Source organism: Narcine bancroftii, chromosome 2 (genome assembly GCF_036971445.1).
Source record: "Narcine bancroftii isolate sNarBan1 chromosome 2, sNarBan1.hap1, whole genome shotgun sequence".
Classification (NCBI taxonomy): domain Eukaryota; kingdom Metazoa; phylum Chordata; class Chondrichthyes; order Torpediniformes; family Narcinidae; genus Narcine; species Narcine bancroftii.
In genome coordinates, this window is record NC_091470.1 from 337,890,105 (window position 1) to 337,909,032 (window position 18,928).

General features: G+C 39.5%; 1 protein-coding gene across 13 annotated transcripts in view; it reads left to right on the forward strand.

The window, feature by feature from the left end:
- The window catches only part of map3k22 (mitogen-activated protein kinase kinase kinase 22), a 179,077-nt gene that overhangs the window by 64,025 nt on the left and 96,124 nt on the right, over positions 1 to 18,928 (forward strand). For 11 of the 13 annotated variants that reach the window (XR_011352488.1, XR_011352489.1, XR_011352490.1 and 8 more), the window contains 5 exons: positions 3,192 to 3,232; positions 3,895 to 3,994; positions 6,063 to 6,176; positions 11,410 to 11,521; positions 15,569 to 15,702. Coding sequence is in view for 1 of the 13 variants with exons in the window: in XM_069922175.1 (XP_069778276.1) it covers positions 3,192 to 3,232; positions 3,895 to 3,994; positions 6,063 to 6,176; positions 11,410 to 11,521; positions 15,569 to 15,702 (501 nt within the window). In the remaining 12 variants the exon portion in view is untranslated. Of the gene's footprint in view, positions 1 to 2,313; positions 2,423 to 3,191; positions 3,233 to 3,894; positions 3,995 to 6,062; positions 6,177 to 11,409; positions 11,522 to 15,568; positions 15,703 to 18,928 lie in introns of all 13 variants that reach the window. The other 2 variants (XR_011352495.1, XR_011352497.1) reach the window with 1 other exon arrangement.

Genomic DNA, 18,928 nt, shown 5'->3' on the forward strand with positions numbered 1-18,928 from the left:
ACTAACTATTTGCACCTAATGGCCCCTGTTAAGCCATGGAAAGTTGAAGCTCAAAAGGATATTTGCTAGTTAAGTGCCTTTTTGACTTTTAAAACTCTTCCTGCCCACGAGGCCCAAGCAACCCAATTACACCCATTTAACGTACAAACTTACGTTTTGGAGGGTGGGAGGAAACTAGAGCACCCGGAGAAAACACAAGCAGACATGGGGAGAATGTACAAACTCCTTAAAGACAGCGTTGGATTCAAACCCAGGTCGCTGGCACTGTTGCACCATTGCATTAACCGCTAAGCTAATCGAGCCGCCCTACTGACCACATAATTTGCAGAATGTTTTTATCAACTCTACTTTCAACTAACTGATCCAGATCCTGACCACTTTGAGGTAAATAAAAACATTACTTTATTTTGACTATCTTGATGTTCCCTCTGAAACTTCTTTTGTCTTTGTTAAATATTTCTTACCCTCATTGTCCACAACCTTTAATGCATTATGTATAACTCCGTTGCACCCTGTATTTTTCTTTAGACTCTGTTTCTTCACCGTAAAATGTGATTGCCAATATCTCTGCAATATTACTTGCTTCTGCTTTTCATTTAATTATTTAATATTGCTAAAACCTTGCAACTCTCTGATCCCTGTCTTTCTTTGAATCCATTCATTAACTTGTTTCTGCTCGTGTGTGTCCTTTTGGTCACCACGCTACAGCAAGGACATGGAGACATTGGATGGGGGTGCAGAAGAAGTTCGCCAGGATTAGTTAGTATTAGCTCTGGTGCATTGGAGGCTGTGGGATATCTGATTGAGAGGCATATATGTGGAGAAAAAAGCATTGCTTTAAAATAAGAGAGGTTAATTTGAAAGGAGATGTGCACGTCAAGTCATCTATACAGTGAGTGCCTGAAACAGGTTGCTGGGAGAGGTGGTAGAATCAACCACAACAGCACATTTCAAATACTATTTAGATGGGCACATGAACAAGTGGAGAAAGGATGGATATAGATTGCATTAAGGCCTATGGGATGTTTAATTTTGCTTCATTGTCAGCCCAGACATCGTGGGCGAAAAATCATGTTGATGTGCTCTGCTGTTCTGTGTGTTCCATATACAGTGCCCTCCATAATGTTTGGGTCAAATACATCTTTTTCCTTCATTTGCCCCTGTGCTCCACAGTTTTAAATTTGTAATCAAACAATTGCATATTAAAGTGCACATTCCAGATTTTATTCAAGGTTATTTGTATACTTTTTAGTTTGACCCTGAAGAAATTACAGAGCTTTTTATACATAGTCCTCTCATTTCAGGGCACCATAATGTTTGAGACATAGCAATGATATTATATTAAAGTAGTCATGTTCAGTACTTTATTGCCCTATCCCTTGCATGCAGTGACTGCTTGAAGTCTGTGATTCAGACATCACCAGACACTGAGTATCTTCTCTGGTGATGCTCTGCCAGGCGGACACCTTAAGCTCCTGCTTGTTTCGGGGGCTTGTCCCCTTATGGTTTCTCTTCAGCATATGAAAGGCATGCTCAATTGGATTTGGATCCAGTGACTGACTTTACCATTTAAGAATTTTCCAGTTTTATCTTTGGAAAAATTCTTTGATGCTTTAGCCATATATTTGGGATCATTGTCTTGCTGCAGGATGAAGCAACGTCCAATGAGTTTGGAGGAATTTCCTTGAATGAGCAGATAAAATATTTCTATACACCACTGAATTCATTTTGCTACTGCCAGCAGCAGTTACACCATCAATGAAAATAAGTGCTCCAGGCAGCCATACATTCCCAGGGCTTAACACTCCCACCACCATGTTTTACAGATGAAGTGGTATACTTTGGATCTTGGACAGTCTCTTTTTACGCCTCTGCACTATGCTCTTGCCGTCGGTCTGATACAGGTTAACCTTGGTCTCATCTGTCCATAAGACCCTTTTCCAGAATTCTGCAGGCTCTTATAATACTACTTGGCAAACTGTAATCTGGCCATCCTTTTTCTGTGGTTTGCATCTTGTTGTGAAGCCCCTGTATTTCTGTTCACGTGGACAGCAGTCATTGACACATCCACACCTGCCTCCTGAAGAGTGTTTCTGGTCTTTCAGACAAGCCTTTGGGGATTTTTCTTCATTATGATGAGAATTTTTCAGTCATCTGCTGTAGAGGTGTTCCTTGACTCACCAGTTCCTTTGCGATTACTGAGATCACTTGTACATTCTTTTTTCTTAATGATGTCCCAAACTGTTGATTTTGGTAATCCTAAAGGTTGGGCCATGTCTCGTACTTTATTATTCTTGTTTTTCAACTTTGTAGTGGCTTCTTTGACTTCCATTGGCACAACTCTGGTCCTCATGTTGAAAAATGGCAACTGCAGACTCCGAGGGTGATCAGAAGCTTAGAAGCAAGCCCAGCTCTCCTATAGGTATAAGAGTGAAGCAATTAAACGTGCCAGAGTACTCACAAACACCTGTGAAGCCAAATTTCCCAAACATTATGGTGCCTTGAAATGGGGGGAACTACATATTTTAAAAATAGATGTAATTTCGACATGGTCAAACAAAAATGTATATCAATAAGGTTGAATAAAATCTGGATTGTGGACTTTAATCACATATGAATTGTTTGATTACAAATTTAAAACTGTGCAGCACAGGGGCAAATGAAGGAAAAAAGTGTCTGTCCCAAATAAGGGGGTGGGAGGGGGCACTGTACAGACTTTCCTTGTTTAAATGTAGTTGTAAACAAAAATGTAGCCAGTCCAACTCTCAGTGGAAGATCCCTTTTGGATCCTCATGGACACTTTGCCCATAAATGATGCTTGTGATAAAGTATCATTACCATTACCAGAAAACATCAAGACATTCTTAACAACTCCTTCTATAATATTGCCCACCTTGGCCTCAGATTTTGCAGATGTAGACCACTATTGAGATTTGACTATTCCAATGCTCTATTAGTCTATTTTCCTCCATTTAACTGACACTTCAATGTGACCAATGTCAGTTGCTGTTCCCACCTTGGTGACTTTCTTCAGCACTCCCTTGGGTGGCGGGGGGGGGAAATAAAACTATAATTTACTGGTTTTATGAACAGGTCCCTCCGTCGGCTAACCCCATCATCTCTTCCTCACCCATGACCTTGAATCAGCATCTGTGGTTCAGTTTCTATTAACTATTTCTTTGGTTTTGCAGAACGACGTGAGGATCAAATTTGAACATGAAGGAGAAAAAAGGCAAGTTGTGTTTTGGAATCTTTCTATTTCATTCAAAGTGACTGATATTTATAAACAAGGATTATTGGTTTCAAATTTTTAATGGAAATCAGAACCTAAAACTTGTGTGAATGAAGCTGCAGTTCAATCCAGTATCCCCATACAGAGGAATTGTCAGAGGGGGTTAACTGGAGGAGGATTGACAAATGCGTCAGGTTTTAAAACTGATCCCAAAGCATGTGACAGGTAAGTAGACTGAATTTGACTAATTTTTTCTCCTCAGCATTTACAGTCCTCGAAAGTCGGTAACACTGCCCTTTCAGTAAAACATTACATTAATAGATTTAGAAAAAGGGAAATCCTTATTTTGTCCAAATCTTTAAACATTTGCTCCTTTAGCTTATAGAGTAATTGGGTTATACAGTGTGGAGACGGGCCCTTCGGCGCAACTTGCTCACACTGACCAACATATTGCACCCACACTTGACCACCTGCCAGATTTTGACCAATATCTCTCTAAACCTATCCAATTCATGTATCCATCCAAATTTTATTAGAAAGACTGTTTACTTGACCAGACCTTCAGAAACTTGCAGGAAGCAGAACTTTGAAGAACCTTAAAACTGTCATGTTCCCATTTATTGGGGTTTGTAATAATATACATAATCTAATTTTGTTTGAAGGGTCATGCAGTTCTCCAGACCAGTGAAGTTAAAAGACATGCTTCAGAAGGTCAAGGATGCCTTTGGGCAGCAAATGGAGTTGTACTTTATCAACAATGAGGTATGTTGTTTTTTTCTAAATGCTTTGCATGCTTTACCTGTTAGCTATTGGGTTTTTAAAAATGTTATGTTCAATTGCTGCTTCAGCCTTCTCACACATTTTTTGGAATGTTTTACCGTGCATTGCCAGTCTGGCAGCGATCATTCCATTCTTTTGGTCTTTCTCCATGATTTAGGGACAAAAGCAGTTCTCTTGTCTTGCCTACATGAAATTTCTTGTCTGACAGTTCCAATGAAATAGAAATGAGAGAGAGTAAAAAAGCAAATGAGTCATTGAGTCACATGGCACTGAAACAGGCCCCTTAGCTCAAATTAACTGTGCCAACCATCAAATAACCAATGTACATGTTATTCCATGATAGAATGGGAGAAGTATTAATAATGTTAAAGGTGAAAAAGAGAATGACACAAATGTAAAGTGCAAGAAGAAAAATTACATGCAAATAAAGGATCTTTTTTTAATTTTTTTAATTTTTTTCGCACTATGAACCATATTAACCAAAATACACACAAACATTTCCCTCTTGAATATAGTGTCATTTTCTCCCCTTTTCCCCCTCCCTTCCCTCCCTCCTTCCCACCCCCCTCCCTACCCACTAAACATTCAACATATACAATACATTAAATCCATTAAACAATGTCATCACACAATGAAAATAAACAAGAAAATTGTTTCATCTACTTTTACACACTGGGTCAGTTCATTTCATCTTCTCATTCTGTCATTTTAGGGAGTGGAGGACCGCGGTAGGACTTCTCTGTTGTGTTCCATGTAGGGTTCCAAAATTTGTTCCAATACTGTAACTTTATTTTTTAAATTATATGTAATTTTTTCCAATGGAATACATTTATTCATTTCCATGTACCATTGCTGTACTCTCAGGCTCTCTTCTGATTTTCAGGTTGACATTATACATTTTTTTGCTACAGCTAAGGCTATCATAATAAATCTTTTTTGTGCTTCATCCAAATCGAGTCCAAGTTCTTTACTTCTTATATTACTTAGAAGAAAGATCTCTGGATTTTATGGTATGTTGCTTTTTGTGATTTTATTTAATACCTGATTTAGATCTTCCCAAAACTTTCCACTTTCTCACATGCCCAAATTGCATGTACTGATGTTTCCGTTTCCTTCTTACAGCGAAAACATCTATCTGATAATGTTGGATCCCATTTATTTAACTTTTGGGGCATGATATATAGCCTGTGTGACCAATTATATTGTATCGTGTGTAACCTTGTGTTTATTGTATTTCTCATAGTTCCGGAGCATAGCTTTTCCCATTTTTCATTTTTTATCTTTATGTTTAGATCTTGTTCCCACTTTTGTTTGGGTTTACAGCTTATTTCATCATTCTCTTTCTCTTGCAGCTTGATGTACATGTTTGTTACAAATCTTTTAATTATCATTGTGTCTGTAATCACATTTTCAAAGCTGCTTCCTTCTGGTAACCTCAGCCTGCTTCCCAGTTTGTCCTTTAAGTAGGTTTTCATTTGGTGGTATGCAAACATTGTACCGTGAGTTATACCATATTTGTACTTCATTTTTTAAAAAGATAATAAATTATTTCCCAAAAAAACCATTTTCTATTCTTTTGATCCCTTTTCTCTCCTATTCTCTAAAGGAAAGGTTATCTATTGTGAAAGGGATTAGTTGATATTGCGTCAGTATTAATTTTGGTAGTTGGTAATTTGTTTTTTTCCTTTCAACGTAAATCTTCTTCCAAATGTTGAGCAGATGGTGCAGTACTGGAGAACTTCTATGTTGCTCCAGTTTTTCATCCCACTTATATAGTATATATTCTGGTACCTTCTCCCCTATTTAATCTAGCTCTAACCTGGCAAATAAAGGATCTTGAGTGAATGATAAATAAATGAAATTTTGTATTATTCAATCAATGCATAGGGATGCAAAATGATAATCACCAGGAATCTAATGAAGTTCCAGTTTATGTAAAATGATACTGATTAAAATGTTTTGCAAATCTAAATTGCAGTGTTTTACATTTTTGATTAATTTGCAAATTGTATGAATTTTTTTATGTCTGTGTTTATAAATTATTGAACAGCTTCGAACTCCATTACGATGTCAGAATGAATTGGACAAAGCCATTGAGCACTTCAACCAAAATTCCAGTCTGAAGGCTTTGAGAATTCTAGTCCTGCCTCGAAAGAACATCATTGTGAGTTTAAAAACAATAAGTTTTTAACCAGTTATTTTTCTTGAGTAAAATTTGTTGAATAGATTTGACTTAATTACATTGTTTTATCTAAAAGAGGAGATCAGCTTGCAGTTGGCAAGATCATTCCAGGAATGCTTCCTGTTCTGATCCATGGTTTACAAAGTTCAAAAATAAATCACACTCTCAAAATATTTATTAAACCTAACAATCTCTTCAGTTTTACATGACAATCCTTCTTTGTAGCACTACTCAAATCAGTAATTATGCTAATCTGCCTCTATTGTTTTATTAAATTCAATAATTTGATTGTATTAACATCAATGAATGTCTCTTTTTAAAAAGAAATATCCTGGAGTTCATTATTGGTCAGAAATTTAAACAAAATGCAACTCCAAGTGTAAGTCACGGACTGGATATTTTACAGGTTATTTTTCTTATCTGACTGCCCAAAGCCTTTCCCTAGCTACAAGGCATGACAGGAATGTAATGGAATACTGTTCACTTGCTTGGGAAAAAAAATGTAGAAATAACAAGGAGTGAGGCTCTATCCAGGATAAGACGGCCATTCTGACCAGCAGTCCATATGTCATAATAAACAATCACTCTATCCAGAACTACTGCCTACAAAATGAACTGCAGGAACTTGCCAAGGGTTATCTAACAGCTGCTACTTAAAGTATAACTTCTACCACCGGGAAAGACAAAAAGAGTTGATCCTTGGAAATGAAATCACCTGCATTTTCCTTTCCTGGTTGCACACCATCTTGACCTTGGAAATAGCCATATAACAATTACAGTATGGAAACAGGCCATATCGGCCCTTCTAGTCCACACCGAATTAAGTGCTCCCTGCCCATAACCCTCCAACCCCCTCACATCCATGTACTCATCCAACCTCCTCTTAAATGACAAAATTGACTCTGCTGCAACCACCTCTTCTGGAAGGTCTTTCCACTCAGCCACCACTCTCAGACTGAAGAAGCTTCCTCTTGTTACTTCTAAAGTTTTGCCCCCTAACCATTAACTTATGACTCCTCATTCCAATCTCCCTTACCCTCAAGGGGAAGAGCCTATTTACATCTACTCTATCTATTCCCCTCAACCTTCTACACTCCATGAATAAAGACCCAGTCTACTCAATCTTTCTCCGTATTCTAGTTACTGCAATCCAGGCAACATTTTAGTACATCTTCTCTGCACCCTCTCTAACTTATTGATATCCTTCCTATAATTTGGAGACCAGAACTGCACACAGTATTCCAAACCTGGCCTCACCAATGCCTTGAACAGTCTCAACACCTCCTATATTCAATGCTTTGATTTATAAAGGCGAGAAGTCTTCTTCACCACCCTATCTACATGAGAATCCACTTTCAAAGAACGATGAACTGTAATTCCAAGATCCCTCTGTTCCTCTGCATTCCTCAATACCCTCCCCTTCACTGCATATATCCTATTTTGATAATTCTTCCCAAAATGAAGCACTACATTAAACATTAAACTTCATCTGCCATCTTTCAGCCCACTCTTCTAAGCCGTCCAAATCCTTCTGCAGTCTCTGAAAACCATCTTCACTATCCACAACTCCCCCTATTTTTGTATCATCTGCATATTTACTAACCCAATTTACCAATCCATCATCCAAATCATTAATGTAAATGACAAACAGCAAGGGACCCAACACCGATCCCTGAGGCACATCGTTTGTTTCTGGCCTCCATCCTTGACAGGATAGTGCTTATCTTCTAGCCACTGTTGCCCATTTGACTACCTCAACATTAATCCCAAGAGCCTGAACCTTCCTCACCAACCTTCTATTGGAACCTTATTGAAAGCCTTACTGAAATCTAAATAGACCACATCTACTGCTCTACTTTCATCAACTTTTCTAGTCACTTCCTCAAAAAATTCAACAAAAATTGTCAAACGTGACCTTCCCCTCACAAACTCATGTTGGGTGTCCCTGATCAATCCCTGCCCCTCTAGATGCTTATAGATATTATTTCTAAGAATACTTTTCATTAGTTTACCCACCACCGACATCAAACTTAATGGCTGATAATTGCTGGACCCACACTGGAGCCCTTTTTCAACAGAAAAACCACGTTTGTAACACACCAATCCCACGGCACCACACCTTCTTCCAGTGACTTGAAAAATCACTGTCAGAGCCTCCGCTATTTCCTTCCTGACTTCCTTCAAGGTCCAAGAAAATCGTGTCGGGACCTGGAGACTTATCCACCTTTATATACCTCAGAAGTTCCAATACCTCCCTTTCCTAATCCCTGTTTTCCATAATTACCCTTTTTATCCTACACAATTCCATATCCTTTTCTCTAGTGAATACCGATGAGAATAATGTATTCAATATCTCCCCCATCTTATATGGTTCCTCACACATTCGTCCGCTCTGATTCTCTAGTGGACCTATCCTTCACTCTCCTTTTGCTATTCACATATTTGTAAAAACCCTTCGGACTTACTTCACCCTATTTGCTATAGTCACCTCGTACCTTCCTTTTGCTTTTCTAATTTCCTTCTTAAGCCTCTTTCTACAATCTATGTATCTTTCAAGCATCTGATCCATACCTTGCATCCTGTATTTAATGTAGGCCTCCCTTTTATCTCGAACCAACTTCCTAATCTCCCTTGAAAAGATCTCTTGAATATTTGGCTCTGCCTTTTATCCTAACTGGAACATAAAGATTCTTCACCCTCAAAATCTCACCTTTAAATGCCCTCCAATTCCCCTCTACCTCCATCCCAAAAAACAAATAGGCCCAAACCTCTCCCTGCAAATCCATTCTCATTTCATCAAATCTGGCTTTCATCCACTCAAAGACCTTAATCGTCAGACCAGACCTATCCCTTTCCATAATTATGTTGAAACTAGTGGTACCATGATCACTGGATCTGAAGTGCTCCACAACACACACCTCCGTCACCTGCCCTATTTCACTCCCCAACAATTGGTCCAAAACTGCCCCTCTCTAGTGGGTACCTTAACATACTGCTGCAAAAAAACTATCCTGCACATATTTTATAAATTCTACGCAATCCAGCCCTTTCACTGACTGCATCTCTCAATCTATATTAGGAAAATTAAAATCCATCACTAACACAACTCTATGCTTATTCCACATCTCAGCTATTTCCTTAGTTCTTGGTACCCACTAGGTGGTCTATAATACACCCCTATAATTGTAACCTCACCTTTCCTAATTTTTAATTCCATCCACACTGTCTCCCTTGATGAGCCCTCGTGTCTATCACGCCTCAGCACTGCTGTAATATTTTTTCCTGACAAGTAATGCCACACCCCTCTTTACCCCTCCAATTCTATCTCACCCAAAGCAGTGAAATCCCAGAATATTTAACTGCCAATCACATCCCTCCTGCAACCACGTCTCACTAATCGCCACCACGTCACACTGCCAAGTGCCTATCCACACTTTCAGCTCGTCCACCTTCCTTACAATACTCCTAGCATTGAAGTAAATGCATTTCAGAGATTTCCCACATTTTACCTTCTGCCTATCCTCCTCTTTACTGTCCACACTATTTATGTTACCATCATTCCCCCTCCGTCAGAGCACCAATCCCTTTCCTCCTCGATCAACTGCCTTTCTACCCCCAAATTTTGTCTACAAGCCTTTACTCTTTGCTGACAAAACCTCTCTTTGCTGTCCTCCCTCACATGGACCCCTTCCCCCAACCATACTAGTTTAAAACCCCTTTAGTAGCTGAGCAAACGCCAGGATCCTGGTCCCTCTGGGATTCAGATGCAACCCATCTGTTCGGTACAGTCCCACCTCCCCCAGAATAGGTCCCAGTGATCCAAAAACTCGAATCCCTGACCCCTACTCCACCCCTTTAGCCATGCATTCAACCTCCACCTGATTCTATTCTTGCCCTCACTATCACGTGGCACAGGAAGTAATCCAGAGATTATCCCCTTTGCAGTCCTTCTTCTCAGCTCCCTACCTAACCCCCTATATTCCTTTTTTTTTTGACAACCTCCTTCTTTCTCCCTATGTCATTGTACCAATGTACCAGAACCTCTAGTTAATTACCCTCCCCTTTTAGGATGTCAAGGACACGCGAAGTTACATCCTGGACCCTGGCACCAGGGAGGCAAACCACCATCTGGTTTATCGTATCCACAGAATCCTCTATCAGTCCTCCTGACTATCAAATGACTATCAAATCCCCTATAGTTATTGCCCTCCTCTTCTTTTCCCTACCCTTCTGGGCTACAGAAGCTGACCCTGTGCCAGAGGTACAGTCAGCACTGCCTTCCCCAACCTAACTGTTCCCCCCCCCACCCCACCACTCACAACTGCACTCAAAGAGGAGTACCGACTGTTGAGGGCTACAGGCACAGGGGCCATCTCTTGAACCTGACCGTTACCCTTCCCCCTCCTAACCATAACCCACTGACCATCTGACTATAACTTTTATCTATGACGGCCTCACTCTCCCTGACCAGATCGAGATCACTGAGCTGCAGCTCCAGTTCCCAAACACAGTCCCTGAGACACTGCAGCTCAGCGCACCTAGTGCAGACGTGGATGTCCAGGAGGCTAGAAGACTCCAGGGCCTCCCACATCTGACACTGAGAGCAGAAAACTGCTCTCACACACATCCTGTCTCTCTCCCCATAGCTTATAAAGAGGAAAAAAAAGATATATGTGACAGTCTTACCTCAATCCCGATATGCTTGTCCTCAGCTTCTGCTCGCCGAAGCCTCTCGAGACAAAGCCTCAAAGCCCCACTCCTTCACCGGGCCACTCATTCACTGGCCCTTGACCAATTAACCTCATCACTCTCTCCAAGCTCCTCCTCCACATCACAGCTTTCTTCATTAACCCTGAATAAAAATCCTAGAAGTTCTCAAAAAGAAAATTAGATTTCATTGGCTCAAGATGTTTCACAACCACCACCTCAAGGGCACCTTAATACAAATTTGTCATTAATGATCACATTACCATGGAAGAACATGTGAAAAAAAGAATTACTTGATAGTGGGAACTATTGAAATGAGCCAAGTTCTAAAATGTCAGAACTTAATATCTTGCAAATAGGTTTATGAGAAAAGTTGTGAGATTATTTTGTAGCAGCACATATTTGTGTTTTAAAACAAGAAAATCTGTTTTTTTGAATTCTCAGCATCAGTATATTGGTGATTTATCAAGCCTTCTTTAAAAAAAAAATTAATCTCTGTTTCTGGCAGGTGAATTGTAAAGCTGCAGAGAAATTGTCCGAAATTAGGATATCCAAATCCATGGGAGACTTGTTGGGATCATTTTGTAAAGAGAATGAGCGCCATCGGAAACTGTCAACAGGTGAGATAGTCTGTACCATCTAGTTACACAAAATAGCTAGCAGGATCAAATATTTCTAGATTTCAGCCAGAATGAATGATTTAAGTTGCCACAATTGCCCTTAATGATCTTGAGATGGAGAAAGGAAAATCAGGCAGGATTTGATGAACACATTTGGATGGTTGTGGAGTAGACGATACCCACATGAATAATGAGTACTTGCCATTGGAGGTTTACTCCAACAAATAGTTAATCTATTCACGTAATTGGGATTGATCCCCAGTGTCCTATCCTTGGCTCTGTTATTCCAGTTGAATGAGACTTCCAACTCTTGGACCTTCTCACAAAATCCGATCTGAAATCACGGAAGAAAATAAATAAATAAACTTCTTAGGGCACATATTTAGATTTAGGTTATTGTTGCAGATCACCTGTGGTCAAGTCTTATTTTTCTGTTATGTGTAAAGTAGGTTATTTTATATTTGTCTGCTTCAAATGAAATAGTTTAGCATTGTGTTTATGACCAACTCCAGTCCCTATCCACTTCCTTCAACAGTTAAGGCTGACTTCGTTCAATATAAAATATTTGGGTACATCATTCAAAGTTTAGATTCATACTTCAGTCTGTTAGCAATTTGGTCATTAAAGTGCATGGTTTTTGGTGAGTGAGGATCTTATAACCATATAACCATTTAACCTTTTACAGCGTGGAAACAGCCATGTTGGCCCTTTGAGTCCGTGCCGGTTCACTTGAACAACTCCACTAGCTCCCCCCTCCCGGTCTTCGCTCATAACCTTCCAACCCCCTCACATCCATGTACACATCCAACCTTCTCTTAAATGACAGAAGGGACCCTGCCACAACTATCTCTTCTGGAAGATCATTCAGTAAAGAAAGATTCTTTTTAAAGTGAACCTATTGGCATATTATTTGCTATATGAAAACAGAAAAATTACACCATTTTAATAGTAAGGAAAGGCTTTTTTTTTTAAATATAAGGACCTCAGGACAACAAAATGTTTGAAGTCCAATAAAGTCCCATAAAAGGGTTTCTTTTTCCTGGAAATGTTATAACATTAAAACACATTTAACTTGGTAAATCATCAGTGCATAAATTGTTTTATACATGCACGGAGGACAAAGTACACATTTTGGAAGCTATGCAACCTCTGTGCAAAGGTCATTTTAGTTGCACTCATGCATGAAATACAGAAAACCAATGTAATGTATGAAAGAGTTATAGAACTATACAGAAGGGAAACAGTCCCTTCAGAATACATGTCCTTGATGACTAGGTTGTCTATCTGAGCCAGTATAATTGCTTGCATTTGGCCCATTTCCCAACAAACTTTTCCTATCCACGCACTCTTCAAATTATTATTTTTTTGACTATTACAATTGTGCATTTACCGCTTCCTCTGGCAGCTTGGTCCATCTTGGTATCTACCAATCTCCACAATCCCATTTAAATCTTCCCATAACTGTCTTAAAATGTAGCCTATTGTTTTAGACTCTACTACCTTGTGAAAAAGACCATGACCATTTGCATTACACTGTATCTGTGGCATTATACAGGACCTCCATAAGGTCACCCCTCTGCTTCCATTTTTGGTTGCTCTTGACAGCATTTTCATGACTGTTTACAGACAAACGTCAAAGTGAATGTGCTTAAATCTACAAATTCAATGATTAAGCTGAAGGGACTTTCCTGTAACGTACTCAATTCCTCAACCAATGAAAGCAAGTGTGTCAAACATATTTTTCACCACTGACTTCTTGTCACCACTTTTGGGAAACCATGTACCTGTATCCCAAGGTCTCTCTATTTTACAGCACTCTCCACTGTACAACACATGCCCTGGATTGAGTTGCCAAAAATGCAACACCTCACACTTGTCTGAATGCAATTTCGTCTTCATTTCTTGATTCACTTTCCCGGTTGATCTCGATCCCAGATAGTCATCTTCACTCTCAACTGACCACCAATTATTTTATCTGCAAGGTTACTAACTAGGTCAACTGTATTGTCATCCAAATCAGTAAAATAGCTGACAAACAAAACAGTGTACCCAGTATAGGTTCTCCCTGACTTACGACTGTAATTGGGACCAAAGGATCAGTTGCATCTTGAAATGGATACAAGTTGGAATTTTGCCCACGTGCATGGAGTACCGAAGTCTTAAAGCAAACTTTTTAATCAGATGTTGTATTTGACAAACTATAACAGGGATACAGGGTATGTAAGAGCCAAAATGTGCGCACTTACCTTGTTGGTTGGTGTTCCGGGGCCTATAGGCTGGGTGCGGCCATCTTGATTCCTGTGTACATGCACGAGTCTTTGTTTGGTGCATGCAAGGGGGGGGGTTTGCATATTGGAATTTGGTTGCCACGTGTGTGAATGTTAAGGGTACAAATGTAATATCGCCGGGATGCTTGAATCTTGCGCATTCGCCATCCAAACTCCAGTACGCGAACCCACTGCACATGCACCAACCGGAAGCTCATGCGTGCCATGCCCAGCGTATGGACCTCGGGATGCTGACTAACAAGGTAAATGCTCACATTTTGTATCCCTGTTTAATACAGCATAAACCACATAAATTTTAGATTTTTAAAAATTTCAATCATATGTGTGGATGGACACAAGTCATGTAGGTTACAAGTCAGGGAGTACCTGTACCTGTGGTACATCATTGGTCACAGACCTCTAATTTGGGGAAAAAAAACCCTCCACTACTACCCTTGAATCCTTCAACCAAACTGATTCTGAATCCAGTTTGTAAGTTAATTTTGCTGGATTCTAATAGTTTGAGCAGGAAGATGGGGTCTCAATTTGTTATTCTTATCGAATTAAACAGTCAATCCATTCATCACTTATCAAGTCCACTCCATTCAAAAAACAAAACTCTTGAGCTTCCAAGATTTTCTTCAGCTGCTTAAAATCTAGACTGTAAACCTTGATGTGAAAGATTTCAACTTATAGCAGCATTTTAACTTCATTTTAAAAAAGCACCTATACTTATCGAAGAAGAAATGTGTTCCTATGAGGGGTGAAACACAAAAGTCTGCAGGTGCTGTGGTTGGAGTGAAAACAAAAATCTTGGAGGAATTCATTAGGTCACGCAGCATCCAGAGATGATATATAACCAATGTTTTGGGCCTGATCCCTTATTCAAGGTATGAGGAAACAGCAACTTTTAGATGTTTCATAGATGTTTCTATGAGGCATTCTTTAAAAAAATTGAAATGGAAATCATTGAAGATGCTGATATCTCTTAGTGTTAGGAGCACCTTGAAATTTAGAGCAATTGCTTTGTTTAAAAAAAAAATCAGCAGAATGATTAATTATTTGATCTACACTATGGGTTTTCTGAGAGGTCTTGAAGGGTAAGAATGAGGACATCTCAGTAAATACCTCCTTTGCATCCCAGCATCCCAAAGTGAATAAATAAATCAATGCATCGACATGCATGCCTAGAATATGAATACTACCCATAGCATCAGCTAGTATAACTTGCACCTATTTAAGTTATTCCAGAGATCTATATTTATTCCAGGTCTCTGGAATAACAATCAACAATCCGCAGTAGTTCTCAGCTTCCTCAATATAAGGAAATGCGACCACAAATTTGGTTAAAACTCCACATTTTCATTTCCTAGAATGAAATTATTTATTTTAGTTGTGGATTCTGTCATCAGAAAATGGGGACATTTTTACCGTTCTTGTTGAACATTTAACAACAAAATCACCCTGAAATTTCTTTAGTGAATGGAATATGTCAAATTTCTACAACTGCTTCCAATAATCTAATACTTTAGTTCCTGGTATCAAGCTGGCAAATGAGCATTAAACCAAGTTTCAAGTTTATTATCACATATACCTTGGTACAATGAGGTCAACTCCAATATTCATACAGCTGTGTACAAAATAACAGGGCAAGAGCTCAGTTACAGAGCGTAGGGTTACATTGAGAAAGATCATTACCAAGATTTTGGGTTTTTGTTCATGTTTCATAGGTCTTCATCAAATTATTAAGCTTCTCCATACTTTTTTTTCATTACTGAAGGTTCCTTGCACTCAGGTCGTAGTTCACCTCCTCCTGGAAGTGTTCCTGATGGACAGCAACAGTTTGCTCGTCAAGGATCTTATACCAGCATCCATAGTGAAGGAGAATTCATTCCAGAGACTTTGGAACAAAATGTAAGGATTATTTTACAAATCAGACTAAGCTTTCAAGTGCTGTATACAAAACTGAACACATGCTTACGCAACCAATGGAAGTAAATGATGAAATCAAAATTAAATGTGATATCCTTATCTTAAACTTAAATAATGTGGCAATACATAGTAGGTATATCACAAAAACTTGAGAAAAGGATTTGAGGAAATGATTTGCTGCAAGTCACATGAGGTAAATAGGTCCATTGTGGCATTCGTTTTGAAATTCATCTCTCCTGAATGTTCTTTATTCAATTTCTTTCAGAAAATGAAATGGGTTGATATTTTAATACCTCCTATTTTACATAATTGTCCAAAGTAAAATGAACTCCATGGGGCAAAGATAAATTTTCACCCCAGAATTTAACGTTGTGATATAATGCATAAGCACCATCTAAATTTATTAGCATCTGATTGTACATATACGACCCAATGAAACAGCATCTCCCCAGACCATGGTGCAAGCACAAATCACACATACACAGTACAAAAAGATCACAAATAATCAAAATAAATATGTAGGATGATTGTCACGGTTACAGGATACTGTTCGAGTCTCACACACAGCCTGGAAAACCTGATTTTGATTCTCCTGCCCCTTCTTGATGATAGTGGGTAGAAGATACTGTGCCTTGAATGGAAAGGGTCTTCTATAATTGAGCTCTATTTAGACAGTGCTTACGGTGAATGTCATCTGTCAAGGAAAGGGAGATCCCAGTGATTCTTGCAGCTGCTTTAATGATTTTCTGTATAGACTTCTGGTCTGAGGTTTTGCAGCAACAATGGTGCAGCCAGACTGAGGACACTGTAATATATGCAGGGATCACCTACTGCATTTGGTGCTCCTGTTGTGGTGTCCGCTATATCAGAGACACTGGACACAAACGGGGAGATTGCTTTACTGAGCACCTCTGCTCTGTCTGCCATAATAGCAGGGATCTTCCAGTGCCCATCCATTTCAATTTCCAGTCCTTTACCATGCCAACATGTTTGTCCATGGTTTCATGCACTGACTGAGACCATCTACAAATTGGAGGAACAATGCTTCATATTTCATATTGGCACCCTCCAACCGGATGGCAATAACATCAACTTCTCCAGTTTCCATTAGCAGTTCCCGCCACCCCCCCCCTATCTACAGACCCTTTTACACAGTCTCTTCAAGGCAGGAATATTGAGCCTTTATTGTGCCATGCTGTTCTGTGTAAAAGGTACAAACACAGAATTGGGGGGGGGGGGCGGTGGTGCGGTCATTGCAGTCCCACTTTTAAGTTGGCAGTGAAGGTAGTCACAGTGCAAAGTGACATCTGTGTAAAAATGGCAAGCTGGCAGGCTGGAACCAGCTTGGAAAAGGGACGTTGCACTAGACGCTGACATTGTTGTGCTACACGTCACACCTGTTGCTTCCGGAATGCTGGCATGCTTTCTAAAATGACACACTGGGGCAGCATTATTTAGTTCAGTGTTTTTTTTTAAAACATAGGATCTCTGTGTAAAAAGAGCTTGTGTCTCCTTTCTCCCAGTTCTGCATTCACAGAGCCTAATCTCCACTACACCAATCAATTCTCATCTCTTTCTCTCTCCTCTTCCCCCATCCCTTTTGTTTGCCCCAGTATTTTACTCCAGGTGCCTGCCTGTTTTTTACTCATACATTGAAGAAGGCCTTAGGTCTGAAATGTTGGTAATATTATCTTTTTCTCCTTCCTATGGACGCTGTTAGACCTGCTGAGTTCCTCCAGCATTTCTGTGATCTTCCTGTAAAAGGTCGTCAAGATAGCTGGGTGGGCGGGGGGGGGGGTGGAGGGCGGCGATAGCCTTAGGAGGTGAGAATGCTGCTGCGCTTTCCTGACTAATGAGGAGATGCGGAGAGTCCTGGATAGGTCGTCCCTTGAATGTACACCAAGGAAATTTGCTCTCCACACTTTCCATGGCAGAATTATTGATGTGTAGGGGAAAATGGTCACTCTTCATCCCATAATCATCTCCTTGGTCTTGTTCATGTGGAAACATTCTCCACATTAAGATCCATTCTATCGTCTTGGAGAATTGCTTCGGTGAATACAGATGCAGACTACTCAATTAGTACCTTGTCCATTCCCTTTAACTCCAAGCATACATTTCCTCCATTGTCCTGGGTGGTCCTATCCTATCTCTAGTAATCTTTTTTGTTCTTAATGTATGTATGGAATGCCTTGAGATTTCTTTAATCCTGCTAACCAAGGACAATTCATGGTCCCTCATTGTCTTTCCAGTATTCTGCTTGAGCTCTTTTCTACAATCTTTATATTATTCCAGGCCTCTATCTAGTTTTAGCTTCTCAGATCTCATATATCTTTCCTTTTCCTTTTTGATTCGATTCATGACCTCTCTTGCTTTGCCACCTCTGAACTTCCTCCTCTCCGGAACGTGCTGGTACTGGAGCTTAATTCGCAGTCTTAAACAATTCCTGCTTCTCCTGTAGCATGGCCCGTTAACAGCTGCTCCCAGTTAACTTTTCCTAGCTTGTGTGTTATAATGTTATCCCCCAATTTAACACTTGCCCACAAAATCCGGGCTTGTCCTTAATCATAACTATCTTGAAATTGTGAACAAAATTATGCAGTGGCAATGGAAACTTGGGTGTGGACCACAGGGAAAAGAAATAAGAATTAGCTCATATAATTAAATATTAGAATTACATTATTTGAGCCCAATTTCACCAGAAGTATTTCAGATTTATAGAACATTGGAAACTGACATTACAGTAGTAAACTGGAAACTCTAGAATAAATAGAAACCTATATTATATGAACCTTGTCACTTCCTTAAATAAGTAACAAAATGGTAACTGGGGTAATAACATAATGTAGGGAGAGTTGTAGGTAACATTGTTATGTAGATAACTAAAACTATAATTAAAAAAATATATCAGAAGTTATCAAATGATACAAAAAGTATTTTCAGAATGTCAGAAACCGTGTGAAGATTACACTATTTTTGAACATTGCAATGAGATCTTGACTATGTCCTTGCACAATTATTTGAGGAATGGGATCTCCAATATTTTTAGATGTCTGTAACACTTCACTGAATTGTCAGTTTATGTTGTGAGCTGAAATAGAGTTCTCTGACTCCGAGGCAATATTGTTGTCAACTGAGCCAAGCTGACCCTGATCTTGAAGCAAGGCATTATACATTTCTGACCATGGTTGACAGCAGCTCTATTGAG